General features: G+C 42.1%; 1 protein-coding gene across 1 annotated transcript in view; it reads left to right on the top strand.

The window, feature by feature from the left end:
• The window catches only part of map3k22 (mitogen-activated protein kinase kinase kinase 22), a 39,206-nt gene that overhangs the window by 3,627 nt on the left and 17,270 nt on the right, over nt 1-18,309 (top strand). Inside the window, exons 2-5 of the mRNA XM_020645570.3 lie at nt 8,947-9,030; nt 9,857-9,901; nt 15,472-15,581; nt 17,078-17,115. Of these exons, the coding sequence (XP_020501226.1) occupies nt 9,012-9,030; nt 9,857-9,901; nt 15,472-15,581; nt 17,078-17,115 (212 nt within the window). The 5' untranslated portion in view covers nt 8,947-9,011. The remainder of the gene's footprint in view (nt 1-8,946; nt 9,031-9,856; nt 9,902-15,471; nt 15,582-17,077; nt 17,116-18,309) is intronic.

The raw sequence follows: 18,309 nt of genomic DNA, 5'->3' as shown, positions 1-18,309 counted from the left end.
TTATCAGTTGCATCGTGGGAAGTGTAGGATTCAGGAGCATTTCATGCAATTTTAAATCAGGATTTCTTTCCCTTGCGTTCCAATTTGACATACTTTTCCCCCGTTGTGTTTATTGTGAGTCCGATAACTTTTTTTTAGTCAACGCACATAAACCCATAATGACATGGCAAACTTCTTCATGGGGGATCTGGTGGCGCGGCGTCCCCAGGTTCTAACCTTACCTGTGGCTCCTTTCCCGAATGTCATTCCCCACTCTCTCTCTCTCTCTCTCTATCCACTGTCCTATCTCTACATCAAATGCTCAAAACTTTCACAGTCATGTGTTGAAGTTTCAAACTGTTAGATAATAATGTGTTACGATATGGAGCATGGACAAGGACGAAAACCGTTTCAAGTTTTGATGTATCATTTAATGGGAAATGTCCCATTATGTCTCAGTGATACAGAGATGGAAGACACGAGCAGAAGGGCAAAAGTCTCTGCTGCAGCACTCGTCACATCAATCAGAGCTTTGAGGGAGATAGAAAGCACTCTTAAAAAAAAAAAAAAAAACTCAAGCAAGCCCTCTTTACTTTGCCAGATGGAGGAGAGGACCCTGGTCATAAGAGGAAAAAAAAAACTCCAATCTGACAAGACATGAAACTGAGATATGTTGAAGAAAGGTAGTTGCAGGATAATACCCCCAAGATCTGAAACAAATACAGATAAATAGTGAAGGAAATAAATCTTTCAGATGTACTTAACCTTAAAATTTTGTAAGATTTAACTTTTCCCTTGGCTTGGTACTTGTAGAAAATGCTGGAATCACTTTGCCAAACTCTGTGGACATTTCCCCCCCCCCCCGCACTTAAAGATCACAGTTTTCAAACGCTTTCTTGACAATGTGACAGAGAGCTTGAGCCAACCTGCCGTGCAAAAACTCTGAGGTTGCACATGTACAGGTGTGCAACTCTGTCTGGTTGTGACACTCCCCTGATGACGTAAAGCAGTAACTTCCCAAAGTGGTGCTTCCAAAGAAACGAGTGGTGACGTGTACTGGATGGGGCTGGCAGATGAATGTTCACCTATGAGTCTAGTTCTGCTTGAGGTTTCTGTCTGTTTCAAGAAGTGTTTCCTTGCCAATGTTGCCAAGTGCGTTCTCGTGGTTGATTGACGTCGTGTCTCTCTAAATGAAAACACATCATGTGAACCATGATTGGAGATTTCTTTTGTTGTGATTTCAAATAGATTGATTTCGACACTTGATGACAGCAATGGAGATCAAACCTCGGGGACTAACTTCTCGGTTTTGCCAAAGTTGGGAATATTTCTAGAGGGAATTTTTTCTTAGGACTAAAACAAAATCTGTACCCGTTGTTTAGGATCAAATATTTTCTGAACAGTGTGACAGATCTTCAACTCGCATGCCGTAACGATACTGAGGCTACACAAATACAGGTGTGTGACTGTGACACACCCAGTGACGTAGTGAAAGTGAGAACTGTAACCACAACAGCAGTGTTTACACATAAATGAAAAGACTGACTGTGCATGAAATTTAACTTCACGAAACGTATAAATTAGCTTTTTATACTCGGGGTGTCTTGAGAAGGGGAGAAAATAAAACTTTTATCTGCCGTAGAATTAACTTAAGACACTGAAGGAATCTCCGACTGCTTTCCGAAGTCAGTCTGGGTCGCCTTTGTTTATCTGTGAGAATGCAGTAAAGTCCAGCCCCCCCCCCCCCCCCCTTCCAGAAATCAAGAGGAAGTTGTCCTGATTGAGCTTTGTCTGCACGGCTTGTCTGACCGTAAGGACAATGCCATCAGCAGCCCTGCAAGGACGGCCGGGTAGACATTAAAAACACTCAGGACAAGTTTGTGCTAAACAGTCAGTGAGCACCTTAACCAGTCAGGCATCTCTGATTCTGATTGTATTTGATGTATTCAAATGCGACTACATGAATAAAAAGCCAATGTCGGTTTTGTAGTTTACACAAAGATGTTAAATGGCATCAACAGGGGGGGCTTGAAATTAAATCATGAAAGTGCTTTTGGACTTTTCATGAAAATCAAAATCCCAGCACCGAGACACTTCTCATGGACAAACCTTTTGGTGGCAAGGCAGAAGTAGTTTCTCTCTTCATCCTGAACCAATGCTGTTTGACAATCTGTCTCGTGAAACGGGGTTTAAGTCTTTGAGCTTGAATCTTTGCATGGCTGCTTTCGGTTGGGGAAACACAATGAATGAATGTGCTTGTAATAGCACGTCACAGCATAATGGAAACAGACAGCTTACTTTAACAATGTGCTTGGATCCCTCTTGGAGGGTATGGTATGTTTTTTTTTTTTTTTTGTGATTCTGGTAATGGATAAATGGTGGATGGCAGGAGAATCACTTCTTTTTGCTATTTTTAGCCAGTGTTATGTGGCTGATGATAATGGCAGACAGAACTACTTATCTCTGAGCTAATAGAGCCATCACTTTCACTGAGGAGGATCCTCTTACACTGGAGTCTGATTGGTACCAACGGACTGAGTTTACTTGGTACATCCATCTCTACTATTTATATCCCTGTGTGGGCCATGATTAAAGCAACCTCACAGCATACCCCAACCTTAACCCTATCCTTGGAATTACATTGTTTTCAATTTCTCAAATGCATGAATTTGGTTTCTTCCCCATTTGATACCATTGAATCCATCCAGATTATCTGTTTTGTTTTTTAGATTTGAATAAATCTCTTTGAATACATTTCTCTCTTAGAAATTACATTAGCATTTTTCACCTTTCACCTTTTTTTTTTTGCATTTTTGAAGACATAATTATAAAATAGCATCTTTTTACATCATGATTTTGAATATTGTAACCTACTCTACAAAACACTACAGCCATGCTGGCAGCTCAGTGAGTTCACACTAAAGGCTCATATACAGTATATGCTTCCATTTGAACCACGTGTTCACACCACATGAATCAAACCGCGTAAAAAACACCGGAGTAGAGATTACCTGCACAAGCAGCTTTCTGCACGCATGTTTGTTGCTAAGCGACGGCAATGACACGTCATAGTGCGGGTAGTTTCAGACTTGACCTATAAATTTTTCTTCAAAAGTTTCCACAATTAGTGTAGCGGCTCTCTGGTGTCTCAGATGTTTAATGTCTGGCCTCGTCACCATGCAACCCTTCACTGCTCCTTATAGTAATATGCATTTTGCGTCTCACAGACACGTAGCGTTAATTTCTGAAGACGTGCACAACCAACGCGCCAAATCACTGTAGGATACGCAAGGCTCACGCGTTAGCTTACACGTAGTTAAAAGAAAGTATACTCGGGGCTTTAGGTACCAGTTTAGCATGCTAACAAAGGTATGCCCATATGCTCCCACAAGTGATACTAACAGCTGATGGTTAGCAGATCATGTTTCATATTTCAAAAGGACTCTAAAACAGGCACACAAAGCTGGCAGTATTCATATATGTTCTTATCTGATTGAGCTTGGCTTGGATATGTGCTCTAATTTCATAACTGTAGCCCATTCAGAGGAGGATCTCTGTTATTTCAGTGATGACACTTAAGGTAGCTTGTTGTACCTGTACCTGATGAAGCGCAACAAAGTTCAGTGGTACATTCAGGTGGTTGGATAAAAAGAGGCCTTTTGAAGTTCTAACTTTGGACTCTGGGAAACTGGTTTGTGAATTATTGTTATTTTTAAAATGAAAGTACGGAAGAAAGATACTGAGGCACCTCCCCTGCAATTCCTTTTATTAAGCATACATTGGCAGAAGAGACAAGGGATACAAATATGTAAAGAATGGCATCAAATCAAAAGGAAAATGTCTTTATTTGAAATAAAAAAAAAGATTTACTTGATACAAGAACTCTTGTTGCCTGGCAGGAAAGCTGTTTAGTCGTGTCTTTTTGTAAACCTTGGATTTCTTCTCAGCCATCACTCCTGTGAGACAAAGCGAGGGGAGATAATGCTATGATAAACGAGCGCTGCAGCCCCACATGGAGTGACATTTTCCTGCCCACGCACTCCTACCACCATCCAGAAATCCTCAAGTGCGTCCCTTGGCTCACTCAGTGTGCAGGAGGACATACTTATTGTCTGCTTTCCCAGAATCCGCCTTCATCAATGCTCATGACTCATTTGCTCCATTCAGCAGTTTTGGCAAGAGTTAAGGGGACAGGACACCCCAACACTGACCTTTTTTTTTTGAAGAAAAAAAAAAGAAGAAGAAGAAAGTCGCCCAAGTATTTGAGGCTCAGTCACCCTTCATTTCCTGTCTTCACTGCATATCAGACAGTCTACAGGGTATTACTAACTGTCCTTTTATGACACCAGCATGTGATGATTTATATGTGATCTCATCAGTACTGCAGGTTTGTTGTTGGATACGGCATTTAAAACCTATACTGTCAGCAATACGTTTTGGTCATCAAATTACCCCAAGAGTCATTTTGTAGGTTTGACTCATTAATAAGCATTTGTCTCAGCGAAGCGTATTGAAAACCCAGATTTTTCATTTTAGATGTTTTGTATGTATTAAGTCTACAGTTCCTGGCGTCTACTGACAGCCAATTAACTATTTCGACATGAAAATCAATAAGCAGACCCCTGCAAACTGCCTGAATTATGTTATCCATTATAGTGAAAATCCAGTCTGCTTTAAGTTCTGTCACAGTAATGAAGAGGTAATACAGTGCAAACATCGCTGCCCAGATGAACCTTCTTTAAACCGGGTTTTCTCATACACAAAAATGAATTCAGACTGGTTTCTACTGTGGGGAATTTGAAAGGAAGTTTCCAGTTCCTTCTCATATTCATACCACTGTCTGCTACAACAAAATCTGAGGTACAGAGAGCCCTACAAAACGTTCTTTATCAAATCCTCTCAAGCCTATGAAAAGTCTGACACTTTGGGAAACACACCTGCCAAGTGCTAGAAGAGAAGATTACGACCACTCAAACATTAAACATTAGAAAGATTTAAGACCAAGCGGCGAGTTAGCTTAGCTTAGCATAAATTCTGGAAACTGAGAAACAGCTAGCCTGAATGTGTCTTAATGTCAAATAAAATCTGCCCACCATTTATAACTCAGCATGAGTTTGAGAAAACAACAATTCTTCTTTTAGCCTTCTTATAGTTATAGGTAGAGCCAATGAGGTTTTGGTAAAGGTACATTTTGTTACCCTTAAGCCAATTCAGGCTAGCTGTATCATGTCTTAATGCTAAGCTAGGCTAACTGGCTGAAGGCGTCAACTTCCTGTTTACTGCACAGACATGAGAGTGGCATAAATCGTTTCCTCTTGCTCTGAGCTAGAAAGGGAAACGAGTGTTACCAAACAGATTTAAACACTAGTCCTTTGAAGCTTCTTTCAAGTCTTGGAGTTGAAGCAACCGTGATGTCCCTGTATTTGCAGATATTTCTTTAAACCAATCAGATTAAAAACCTGTTTCATGATTTAAAAAAAATAAAATAATAATAATTAAAAAAAAAAGGCCAGTACAAGTCTTCATTGCTAAAACTTCTTAAATAGAACTTGCCTTTTCTACCTCCTGATATCTGTGATTCTCTGTATGGATGGTGTAGTTTGGCATTTGAAGGCTGTTACAGACAATCTGTGTTGTTTCAAAGATAGAATTTGACCTCAGATGGTCATGTGTTTGGGACTCCCAGAGTGATGTCATTTATGAGGTCATATTGCTCGCTCAGGCCACCATGCAGCAGGAGAGTAGACCTTCCACTGGAGGGGTGGGGGTGGGGGTGGGGGGGGTTTCCCTGAGAGACCGACAGCCAGCATCGCTCTGTTTGCTTGCTTAGAGAGTGATGTAACAGAGCTGAAAGTGTATTCTACTTGCGCATGCATGTACGTGCTTGCCTGCATATCCTTGGCCGTGAATCTTGTTCAGTCATTCCAATGAAAATAAAAAAAATGTTCAGTTTGTGCGTCGAAGATCCCGACTCTGCTTTGTCTGGCTCGCACAACTCTCTGAAAACCCTCGTCGAATCCCATCCTCCGTTGCGCTCGTTTTAATTAACTTCTCCTGTCATCCCAGCACAGCCCTCACGCTGTGACAAAGACGAGGCCTCTGCTAGTGAGACATTGGCTCGAAGCGGTGATATCATCCATATTCGACGGAGACAAGAACGTCTGGATGTGTGCGGCACTTGTAGGTCTGTCTCACGATCTAGCAGAAGAGGCAGCCGCTTTCTCGGAGAGCAAGAAGAAGAACGCTCGGGCGAGTAACATTTGATCTTCAACCGGCGGGGCTGTCACGTCACCAGCCTGCCAAGGAGCGTGCCGAGAACTGGGCTGCCGATCTGTGGGCACCAGTAGCCCGGCGCCCTGCTTGGCGGAGGGGCAAAGCAGATGGGCCATCTGGCTACTCGCTGGCGCAGGACAGGGGCTGTTCTGTTTGTCTGTGCGTGTGTGTGTGTGTGTGTGCGTGTGTGTGTGTGTGTGTGTGTGTGTCTGTAGCAACAAGAGAGTGTCGCTGTGTTTGCAGACCACCTGTCTTGCGGCTGCTCATCATCTCTTTCATGTGTGGTCAGCAGCACAGCCAACGCCGAGATTTCTGGAACAAACACCATCCCTCTTCAATTCACTCTTTTTCTATCGTCTATCAAAGGTGTATCAGCTTTGGGGAATCTTTTGGGGGGTTAATGTTACCTCACCCACATGTATTGCTTATTTTGTGATGTATTTGGAGCACCCTGCTTTCAGAAAGTCGTCACCACTAAAACATTTCTCCCCAGACTCTGATGTTTTTAGCTCTCCCGTCCATCAGCCATTAGGATTTGTGCCTCTGACAGCGCTACACAGCCTGTTCCCCATGTTCGAACTCCTCTGGCACCCTGTGACTCTGCCCCTCAGGCTGTAAATTGCTCCAGTGGCCGGCTTTTATTGCTTTTATGAAAAGTTTTCTGGCTGACACACACACACGCACACACACACACAGAAAGTATTTGTGTCCCTGCAGAGAGGCTAGAGTGTCTGTACTCCATGTTAGGGACACAAAGCGTACACAGTGTTCAGGCTTTGAGAACACTAAAGAACATGCAACTGGAGACACTTGAGAGAGCATGACAACAAGCAAATGATGCTTTAAGAAAGACAGACAGACATTATCTTGGGAATGTTGAATCTCCCAGGAGGCCCTTTAGTCTTTTTTTCTAAAGATTTTGTTTGTTTGTTTGTTTGTTTGTTGAAGGTTCTACAAACTCAATGTGCTGTACACGTTTATATTCCCTTATTTCTTTATTTATATACCGTAGTCTACACATAATGTTTTAAATTTTATTCCCTTTTATTATACTTTTCCCTGCAAGACCTGCAGGCAATTCCTATTTTAACCGAACCACATTTGAATGGGACTTTTTCAATGAATCCTGAAAGAAGTGTTTTCTAAATGTATAAAAAATGTCGTACCTCAGAGTGAAAGCTTTTTTTATTTTTTTTAAGAAAAACTGCTGATACTAAATGTTGGCAACATCACTAGAGCTGAAATGTTGTGAAACCACTGATTAAACGTCATATGCCATTGAACATTGGGACTTTTTTTGACTCATGAAGTGACAGATTTCCTTTTGCTGCTTGTCCTCATTTATAGAGATGAACTTATGTTGTTGTTGTTTTTATTTTTTCAACTCTTTTTTTTGGGGGGGCATTTTGAGCTTTTATGTAGACGTGCGTGAAAGGCCACAGGTTGGATCCGAACTCGGTCCGCCAGCTTGAAGGACTGTAACCTCCATACATGAGGCGCACTAACCACTACGCTAGCAGGGCTGTTGTGTTTTTTTTATTCTTTCAAGAGCTGTATTTACATGCAGTGCAATAGGCAAACAAATATGTTAGTGTGCATATAATCTATTAGCAACTAATTATGATTTTTTTGAATGTGGTGTTTATTTGACTTCCGGGGTTCTTGGAGCCAGGTGGTACCGCTTCCTGTCCTGCTAAATATAAGTGGGCTTACTTGATATAAGCTTGGTCTTTAATTCAGACTGAGGTTATACAGAAAAGACCTGTTTGGTTTTTCTGAAACCTACAGCTTCCCCTTTGATTAGCATCTAAGCTCAAAACAACAACAAATCTTTGAAGTTCTTCAAATTCAGTACTACAGCTCTTTCTGTAGTTCCTGTTCTCTCTTTTTTTTTTTTTTTTTTTGCTAAGCCTGCATTCAGAGAAATGCAAATGTGTGCATGTGAAGCGTAGTATGTGGTGCCTGATGTATCTATGATATTTAGGAAATGATTTTACTAGCCTGCAGTATGAAATTATGGTATAAATAATGGTACACATACAATGTTGGATTTAGTTTTGTAAGAGGGTGACTCAAAAAAGCAGAATTTTCTCCAATGATCGGTGGAGTAAATCTGTCAGAGGTATAAGACTCAGTACTGTATCACCTCATTACAGGATGTGACAGCCAAAACTAAATGCATAAAAATGGCTTCAGCTTTGTCTTTGAAGTACATCGTCTTTACCTGAGGCAGGCGTTCAGGCAAACACCCACGCCTTCATCGCTGCTGCACTGTGGGCTCTCAAGTGCACGCGGCTCCTCCATCATCAAACACTGAAGAGTTCCTCCGCTGCTGCTGGCTTTTTGTATCACAAAGTGCCACTAAAGAGACAACAGGGCATTGAAAGGATTCGGATAAAATGAGTTGCTTCAAATGCAGCACTTGGCTGTCATGTTGTTATTTGTCTGCCAGGAGCTGTCACAAGAAGGACGTGTCAATCTCAGGAGAGCAACCTGGTTAAATAAAGATTAAGTAAATAACAGAAGCGGTGACACTAATATTGGAAAAATGGCTTTGTGTTGGGACCACCTGCTTCCTGTTTTGGCTTTGTTTTGGTACAATCAGAATTATTACATGCACCAAGCTGAAGGAAAATGTCACAGTTCTTGGATGCTGAACCTGTGTTGTTTTTGTGGGTTTTTTTTGCCTCTCAGGATGAAATCTTCGCCTGCTGAGAGAAGTTGAGCTCTGTGCTCGAGTTCAACAGGACCACTTCCTGATGATGACAGTAAACATGGGTGAGTAGTGTTTGAAAGCGTGTTGCTGTACAGTGCGTACATACACAGCATAGAAACATACACATCCTCTGACAGGAACAGTGCCAGCAGAGAGAAAAATAACACATGGAAAAGAGTGGAAAAGTGTGAGTGGGCTTTTAACAGCTCCAGGCGGGTTGTTTTTTGTACAGTGTTGTTATTAAAAAATGTTGTTTTCCTGATTTTATTACTTAATTCAGCCACTTAATGTTGCCCAAAGGGAGGTTCAGGTTATATAAAAAATATCCATCAAAATTGTATACATGAACCCAGTATTGCTTTTTCTGTATATTTACACCTACCAGGGCTGTTAACACTCATATGTACTCCTACATCTGTGCAAAAACAGTCACCATGGGGTGCTGCACTGCCCGTGGACTAGTGCTTAGTTTGCATGCCCCCCTTTTACAAAGGCTGTAATCCTCGATGTGGACAAACCTCTGTCCCTGATGCATAACTCTATACACTGTCCTGCCTCTACAATAAATTCATAAAAGCCAATAAGTCCACAACAATAACCAATTTTAAAGTTTACCCCAAACAATAGACTCTCAACTGAGCAATGCTTGCATGTATACTGTACATGACATGTACTGTCGCTGTACTTCTGGAGGAACAGTAGTCTAAACTTATTGCCAACAGACCTCTGTAAACAAAGCTTAAAATATTGATGAAGTATCGGTGGTCTCACAGTTCAAAATCAAACCCCATGCAATGTACATCACTGGACAGTGTTCAGCTCTGGCTCTTTATTTTTCACTTCTTTCTCATGTAATCCAATACACAGCGTTCTCTTTTGTTTCCACAGATGACGGTCTCCAAAATGGACCCGGACAGCACAGGAACTCACAAGGTGAACATCGATTGCTTTTGCTGCAGTTGATCGGGATTAAAATAAACAAGTTAACTGTCGTAACTTATTTCAAACGTTAAATAAGTGGACTGTTACATTGCACTTTAATCTGTGCGTCAAGATAGCGTGGGTAAACCTAGCATAAACGCTATAGCAACAGAGTCAAACAGCTTTCTGGCGCAAAAGTTCTAAAGCACACCGAGTGAAAGGAAGGAAAAAGTTTTCCACATCTTCGATTTAATGAATTTACAGGGTAGAAAATATCCTAGTGTAGAGGAAATGGAAAGAAGCTGTTTTTGACTGACTAGCATTATTATGTTCATGTAGGCTATTTTGTTAGCATTTTAGCCTAAGTCTTATGCATTAGTCACCCCGCCCCACTTTCTGTTTTATATGGACTAGATGAATTCTTCAGTGCATTTTCTGGTGAGACCTGGTGAATACAGTAATTGAGCCCTAGAGGTATCCATAGTTGTTCTGTTGAAAAAAGCTAGCTGTAGCTGATTCCTCTTGCCTCCAGTCTTTTTGCAAAGCTAATTGCCCTTTGACCACTAGCTCCATATTTCATGCAAAAAAAAAGGGATTGGGCATTTTTCCCAATTTGTCACATTACCTCTTTGATATAAAGTCAGTATTCACAAAGCCCCTCTTCAATAGCTCATTATATTTCCATTACAGTGCAGTGAAAACACAAGTTCTCTCAGGCAGAGAGAGGGAATGCCACAGCCCTTAGATAGTGAATGGAAATGTTTGCAGACATTCCCAAATGAAAAGACTCTCAGCGCGATGTGCAAACATTAATTGTGCCACAATTGTCATACACCCACAATACCCTGCATTGCATCAGAACCATTGTTCTTAGGGAAAGATTAACTTTAGGAGCTTGAAAGTTACACCCACTAATAGTTAAATTAGCATGCGGTCCAGTTTCGACAAACAGCATGGTGAACGGAGAGTATAGAGCCTTACTTCGCAGAGCTGCTGTGTGTATCTAAGTGTGCGTGTGGGTTGTGCGTCAGAGCTCAGCCTGCGCTGCTGCAGAGTGAGGACACGCTTGGCTCCAGATGCTAATCCTGCAGGATGCCTTTGCCATGATGTGTCTCTCTGCACCAGGAAATCCCCACAATGTCTTCATTCAGGCAGCCTGTCTCACACACACACACACACACACACACACACACACACACAGACGCTGCATGGATGGGCCTTACACACACTTTGTTAGCTTGCAAGTTGCAGTACTGGCCTCTTAAAGACGTTGCTTTTGTGTTACTGCATCTTTAACTCCAAACTCTCTTTTAGCTGAGAATTTGAACAGCAGTCACAGCAACAAAAGATTAACAGTTTTTTTTTTGTGTGTTAACTATCTTGGACTTGAGTTCCAACTTCATTTCACCCACTGCCGCTTCCCCAATCCTCAGCTTGAGCCGTAGGAAAAAAAAAAAAAAAAAAAAAAAAGATTCAGAGTGATGATGCAATGCTAAGCAATCGGCCTTCATTGTGTAATGTTGCTCGCTTTGCTCTGCTTCCTGGAATTCCCCCTTTTCTTATTCTAGTCACATTTCACCCCAGACACAAGAAGCAGCACTGAAAATGAACTCTACACATTCCAATTAATACAAAAACCTTTTAAAAAAAAAAAAAATCATTAACCATTTATAGTCACGTTGACAAATGGTTCCTCCGGTTCCTGTTATTGGTTTGTGTGGCTGCTCCTGGCACTGATGTGTGAGCTGGTTGCTCTCCACTGAGCCGGCGGTTAGCCTTGGCTGCCCCTCGGCCTGGCAGCGTCAGTGGACCAGGCCTCAGTGATGTAATAACTTCATTTAAAGGCAGCCATCACCACGCAATTCTCACACTTTTACCACCTCCCCTTTAGCCAACGGACCCTCCCACTCTCCCCCTTCTACAATATCCATAGCTCACAGCATAGGCTTCATACACACAAACAAAGACACACACACACACACACACACACACACACACACACACACACACACACACAAACAGATACACACACATGCAGGACTGTGTTGTTTGTTTTGTATCCTTGACTGCCGGCGCTCAGGGTAGTCTGGAGCTCTGAGCCTGCGGAGGCTGAGCTGAAACAACACTTGTCAACAGAGAGAGAGGAAGCACTGATGAAAAATAAAGATGGAGGCAGTGATGAGTTGCATTGTTTTTTTTGGAAAATGCCCAAAACATGTCAAGTTGTCTCAAATGCAGTTATCATTGGGCTTTGATTTGGCATGTTTGCTTAAAGGGATACTTCAGCCGTTGAAACATGAATCTGTACATACATACATGTAGTAGAAATGTGAAATAAATGTTGAAGTTGGTGCCTTCTTGGCCGTGAAAAGGCGGAAAGTGTCTTTTTGGCTCGTGTGGATGAAAGACACCAATTCCCAGAATGCACAGCACCGCAGGCCACTCCCACTAAGGTCCTCTATTTCGGAATCAGAAATACTTTATTCATCCCACAGGGAAATTCGATCGTTACAGTTTCTCCAAAATATACAATATAGCAGTAGAACTATAGTAATGAAAACAGCAGCAGCCGCCTCGCCGCTTTATTTCAATTGTTTCGCCATTATCAGCTTTCTCCACAGAGCCTGTTAGCATAGCTTCCAAGCAATATGGCGGACGTTAAGTTTCGATTCTGGGAGAGAGTTCCCGCCCACTGATCTGTGATTGGTCTGTAGCTTCAGTGGTCGAAAATCTGAGGAACTAGCGTTGTAGTTTCACCCCGCTGACCGCAACAGCTTCCAGCGACGCAAAAATCGTCATTTTGCGTCACTGGAAGCTCCTTTTCAGACGTAGAAATACAAAGATTTCCCATCTCAGGGGAAAATGAGGGCGGGATGCACGACCATTCAAAAATACTACCAGGTTTCTAATGATACAAAGCTTAATGCAAATGGGTGAAGTATCCCTTTAATAGTCAATTGAATATAAGCAAATGCATATTGCAGCTTGATTATTGGCCTGTTTTGCTTTTTGTTACAGTTTTTGTGCAAATTAGGAAAGTGAAAGATGTCACCATGGTAACTTATTTTCAGAACTTTGAAGAAAACATTAAAGAAAAACAACAAATTCTGAACACCTACCCTTTTTTTTTTTTTAGCTTGTATAGTTTTTTATGCCTGTCCACGTTCGACAATCAATGATTATCTGATGATGTGGAATCATTTGGTTAGACCAGCTTCGTTTTCAGAAGCAGAGACGGTGACTCAGTTCCTTCCTGTTGGGAAAGGAGAGGTCTGGTTTAGTGTTTAGTCATCCACTGCTCCTGACAGCCTGTATTTTAGTCTCTGTGAGTCCTACCAGTGAGTGTCAGGTTTGTAAACATGTCCTATCAAACAGCAAACTGTGGTTTGTCTGTGGAGATATGCAGGTTGTTTAAACGTGGAGGTGTTATGTCACTTTTCCTCCGCAGACTGTCCCTTTTTGTCTTTTACAAACTCGGAGGGGAAGACGGCACAAGTGACTGCCCTGTCTCATGTTTACCTGGTCTTATCGCTTTGAAACATCCCACACATGGAGTTGTAAACTTGCTGCTGCATAGAGGAATGTGCTTATGTTGCACAATCACAGCATGTCACTTCTTTTGATAAGAAAAATAATTACTTTATTATCCCTACTTTCACATATAATCAGTGATTAAGATTTGTTTTTCAAATAAAAAGTTATATATTCAGGCATATAAGTCCTCCTACCTGTGCGCTCTGTGTTTTCACTGTCGCCTGAGATTTTGTGGGTGTAACTTGTGTTATCACTCAGCCTTATTTAGCTCCTCTTTAAGAGGAGGGAGTGTGCCAGTCAGCGGAAAAGAGACTTTTGTCATTCCTCACTTTACTCCTGCTGCTATAAATGTCTTGTCCAACATGACCTCTACCTGTGTGGTGAGCTGTTGATGTGGTTCAACATCTGTGAATGCTCGCGGGCTTGATGGTGCTGAGGGTTGCCATTAGGCCTGGTAGGAGCAGCAACAACAAACAAGCAATAAAGGCATCGTTTCTTCATTCAGAATACTCCAAAAAAGTGTGGGCACATTTCCTATTTACCGTTTTCTCACTGTAGTCAATTATTACCTCATAGATGGCTTTGCTGCTCAGCTGAAGTTATGTCATCTTACACTGAGGCATTAGTTCGTCCAAATTACAAAATAACACATTTCTCTTGATGGTTGTGTTAGCACTCCAGCCAGGCAGTTATTTTCTGTTTAATGTGCCTGCCTCAGGTTTTAAAAAAATATGATGCAGCATTTAAATATCCAATGAACAGATTGCCAGTCGAGCACTGGATGTGGCTTTTTCAGCACGTCATGGAGTGGGAGGGAGACATTGTCCAAAATGCCACCTAACTCAGACAGATGTATTGGAATTTGGTTTGAAAAAGGGGGACAAAGAGATCACCTGCGTTACATGAAATCAGCACCGAGAGAGAACCTGATTTGAGATGGTCAGCAGCGGGATTGAGAAACAAGTCGGTTAGTTTATGTTTTTGTGTCTGTGTCCCCCGGGTGAACCTTAACGGACTGGCCTGCTGTCGACTTAACAGCTGGCCACAAGCAGCGTATAGCAGGGCTCAGGATCAAATGGCACCTCAGACCCCATCTGCTGCCCACACTATCATCACACACGCTCTGTGAATAACATTCCCAGAGGTGTTTCAAACACACAGCTCTCTTGTATTTTGAAGAATGCAGTCTTTCCTGCAGGTGCTGTCTTGCGTTGCGTAGCACACACCTGGGCCGGTTTCCTTGTGAACCGCGATGTGTGTGTGTTTTCATGATGAATGCACCAGGGGGCTCATGTGATAGGCCGACGGGAGCCGGGGTCAACGACCTCTTCTTTATATTGTAATCACGGCACTCGGATAATTGGTTCTATTAAAGTCTCTTGATATGGTAATGCCTGACATGCTCATCTGCATGATTGCCCCCTTTGCACAGGAGAGTGTGTGTTGGTGTGTGTTTGTGAGGGCGTACGGCAAAAAAGTGCAAAGCGACAGAAAAGAAGTGAGAAGTGGAGAACGCCAAGATGCCGAGCGTTTCTCTTTCACCAGCAGGTTTTCTGAACTGAAAGGTTTTAATGAACTATCGGCCTGTCCCTTTAAGGAGCCAATTATGAATATGAGACACACTTGAATCTTCTGTCAAAGTCAACAGCTCGGTTCATGTTGAAGCGTACAGACACTTGTGTTTAGTCGTGTTTGATGGCAAAAAGGTCAATGTCAGTCTGATTACACCCAACAAAATTAGAACTGATGAATTATGCTCCAGAAGTCTCTGGAAGGGGCTGCATTGCCCCCCCCCCCCCCCACCTCCATGACAGCACACATGCTGCATAATTAAACACCCTTTGTTCTTTCACAGCTTTTGTATGCAGACCACAGAGTTTGAGAGTGATCAGAATAGCAACAGAACTCTTCACCTAGTCAAATCTCAAAATCAGGAACACAAAGAGTTGATCACACTGATCACACATTGCTGCTTCAGTTCCTGCTTTTTGAACCTCAAAGGGTTGAGATCAGTTTCAAACAGCTAATGTGTGAAATTCTGTCTTTAGATGACGAGGAGGCGCTGAACTCCATCATGAAGGACCTGGCAGCGCTGGGTCGCTGCTACACCCAGCCCAACAGCCACAAACCCAAGAACAGAACCTTACTCTACAAGCAGGTATGCATTTAAAGGGATACTAATCCAGAGTCAACCTCTAGCTTCCTGTAATAGGCTGAACATGTGGATCTGAAGGGTTTCTGGTGTCCACATCATGGAGAAAGTCAAACGTTTTTATGGTTTCATAGACTGAAAGAAAACTTGTCAAACCTCTTCTGCATGTCCAAAAGAGTCATATGTGAACTAAGACGTATGAATATACACAGCTTAATTAAAAAATGGAAATCATAAATGGGTAATTGGACATTCAAAAAGACAGAGTAGATGTGGTTTATAACTTGCTGCCGTCCCTCCTGACTGAGTTATGGAGCTGTGAACTTTTAAATTCACCTTTTAAACCCACAGGGCTCGAGTGTAGATTTTCTTTGTTGGTGGAGTATTTCATTCACTCAACTCCATTACGTTTTATTAACCAAACACAGCAGAGGCACAGCAGTGCTTTTAGGCTTAACTGTCACTCAGGGTTTAAACAAAAACCTCAGCCTCAATTCCTTTTAGATTTTTTCCCCTTTTTTTTTGGGACTGGACTGGAAGCTGCCAAAGTCAAGTGAAAGTTGTCTGAAAGTAGCTTATTGAGAGTCTAATTCTAACACATTATTATTTCATAAACCCTAATGAGACATTGAGCTGTATTCAATAACACGTAGTGGAATACAAATCTTTAAAAAAAAAACTGAAAAAAGCTGTTATGTGATGTTTTTATGTACAAAGCTGCACAAAAGACAGTCAATCAAAGCATTTATCAATTGTCTGCTAGTACAACGTGGTTTCACTTCTAAAATGTAGGAGAATATTTTACATAGAATATCTAGAAAACCTACTTTAAAAAAAAACAAGCACTCTGACACAGCCTTAAATGAATGTAAGGTTAAGAATCTGTTCAGGACATCAGTGAAGAATTCCTCAGAAATGATCAGTTGACATATCTCTGGCAGCTTGTGACTGAACGAGCAGACAGGCTTTCATTTGTCACAGTCACCTTGCCTCTCTTTCTGAAGTGGTTTCCCTCATGCAGTTGTTCTCTCTGTGGAATGATAATTTGCAGATCTCTCTTAATGTTTATGATGAGACATAAACAAACAGTGCCAAGCACGCAGTTTCCTGTTCTATGAGTCGGGGGCAAACATCTGATTTTGAACCAATGGCTTGCGCTGATATGATGTCAGTGCTTCAGTGTTTCTTGTCAGTTTTATCGGCATGACCTCATGCAGACTTGCAGGCTCCTCTAGATTCCTGCTCTCTTGGGTAATGCCTTTTATAAATAGTGGACCTGCAAAGTGTCCTGCCATCTCTTAAGTTGTTAAGGTTGTCTTTGTTTTACAGGACCAACTTCACCAACAAAACCATGTATGACTTAAATGCTTGAAGTCAGTGAAATTCATCGTGTAGCTTATTGTTGTCTTGTATTCAGCAGTCCAAATCCCACACACCACCTTGAATCACTTTAACTTTCCACCGCCATAACTCCCCTCTGTTGTTATTTTTCCTCTCAACAGGATTTAAGAGTCAAGCTGGAGCATGAGAGAGAGAAACGGTACGTTGGAACCATCCGTATTGTTCTTTCTACATCCCTGTCCAAGTTTTGAACTCTTCAGCTTGGATCTTTTTTGTTATGCTTTGCCATGCCTGGGATTTTGTGTCCGGGGGAAATCACTGTTACACAGCCAGAGTAGCATAAAGAGAGGGAAAAAAAATTCCTGCATTGACATTTAGCGGCGGCCTTGTGTTTCGGACTTGGATGGGCCGTTTGAGAAGGGAACAAAAAAGAAAAAAAAAAAAAAGAGGGAACAGAAGAGTGCCAAGTTTCAATTCAGTGTCCAGTCCTCAAGGCACACCCCGAATTAATACTCCATCTTTTCCTCCGTCCTTCAAATCATTCCGTCTCCAGACTTACTGAAGAGGCGAGGCATGGTTACACTTACTCTGTCTGGAGATGGTCTCACGATCAATGTTTCCACCAAGGTGCCTCACAGTTTGTTTACCACATTGGAGCACTTTGTAAGCTAAGGCCACAGTATAAACAGCACATCTTTTGAATGGGTGAGGCTTTATTTGGTGTGGGTCTTCGTTTTTGTCTGTTGCGGCTCCATCGTTCCTTGTATGGACGCCGCTCGAGTCCCCCAGGTCCTCGTTTTGGCCTTTAGAATTGCATCCTGGGAGAGGGCCAAGTTCACAGACACACTTTGTCCCCATGAAACCCTTGTTCAACAACCCAACAACTCCTTAAACACAGGAGTGTACTGTTCAAAAGGAGAAAAGCATCGTTGGGAGATTGGCCAGAGCGACTCGAATAATTGCCTTGGTTCATCAGAATATGGTCCAGATGTTGCTTCAGTGAGACTGAGACCAGGAAACATCTCCTTCCTCCTGCAGAATATGTTCTCACGTCGGGCCTCTTCACTTTTTCACAGCCCTAATTGGCCACTGCTGTGAAAGAGACAAGTTTTTCATGTTCCTGTCTCTTTGAGTTTCTGCCTTCCTCTCTTTCTCTTTACCGCAGCCTTCTTCCCCTTTTTTTTTTCTTCACAAGCTCCCCTCACACCATCACTGTTCTCACAGAACAGACATTTTTTATGTAGTTCATTTTACAATTCACTCTGAATTCACACTGTCCTTCCCCTCTTTATTTGTTGTCACGTTCTTGCTTTGTTCTTCTTTTCCGAGCAGCACCACTTTCCTTTTTTATCTGAATCCTGTTTTTGAAATCAGGAGGTAATCATACTAATAG

The sequence above is a fragment of the Labrus bergylta genome, chromosome 20, assembly GCF_963930695.1.
Source record: "Labrus bergylta chromosome 20, fLabBer1.1, whole genome shotgun sequence".
Classification (NCBI taxonomy): Eukaryota; Metazoa; Chordata; class Actinopteri; order Labriformes; family Labridae; genus Labrus; species Labrus bergylta.
This window is presented reverse-complemented; position numbering and strand designations above follow the sequence as displayed.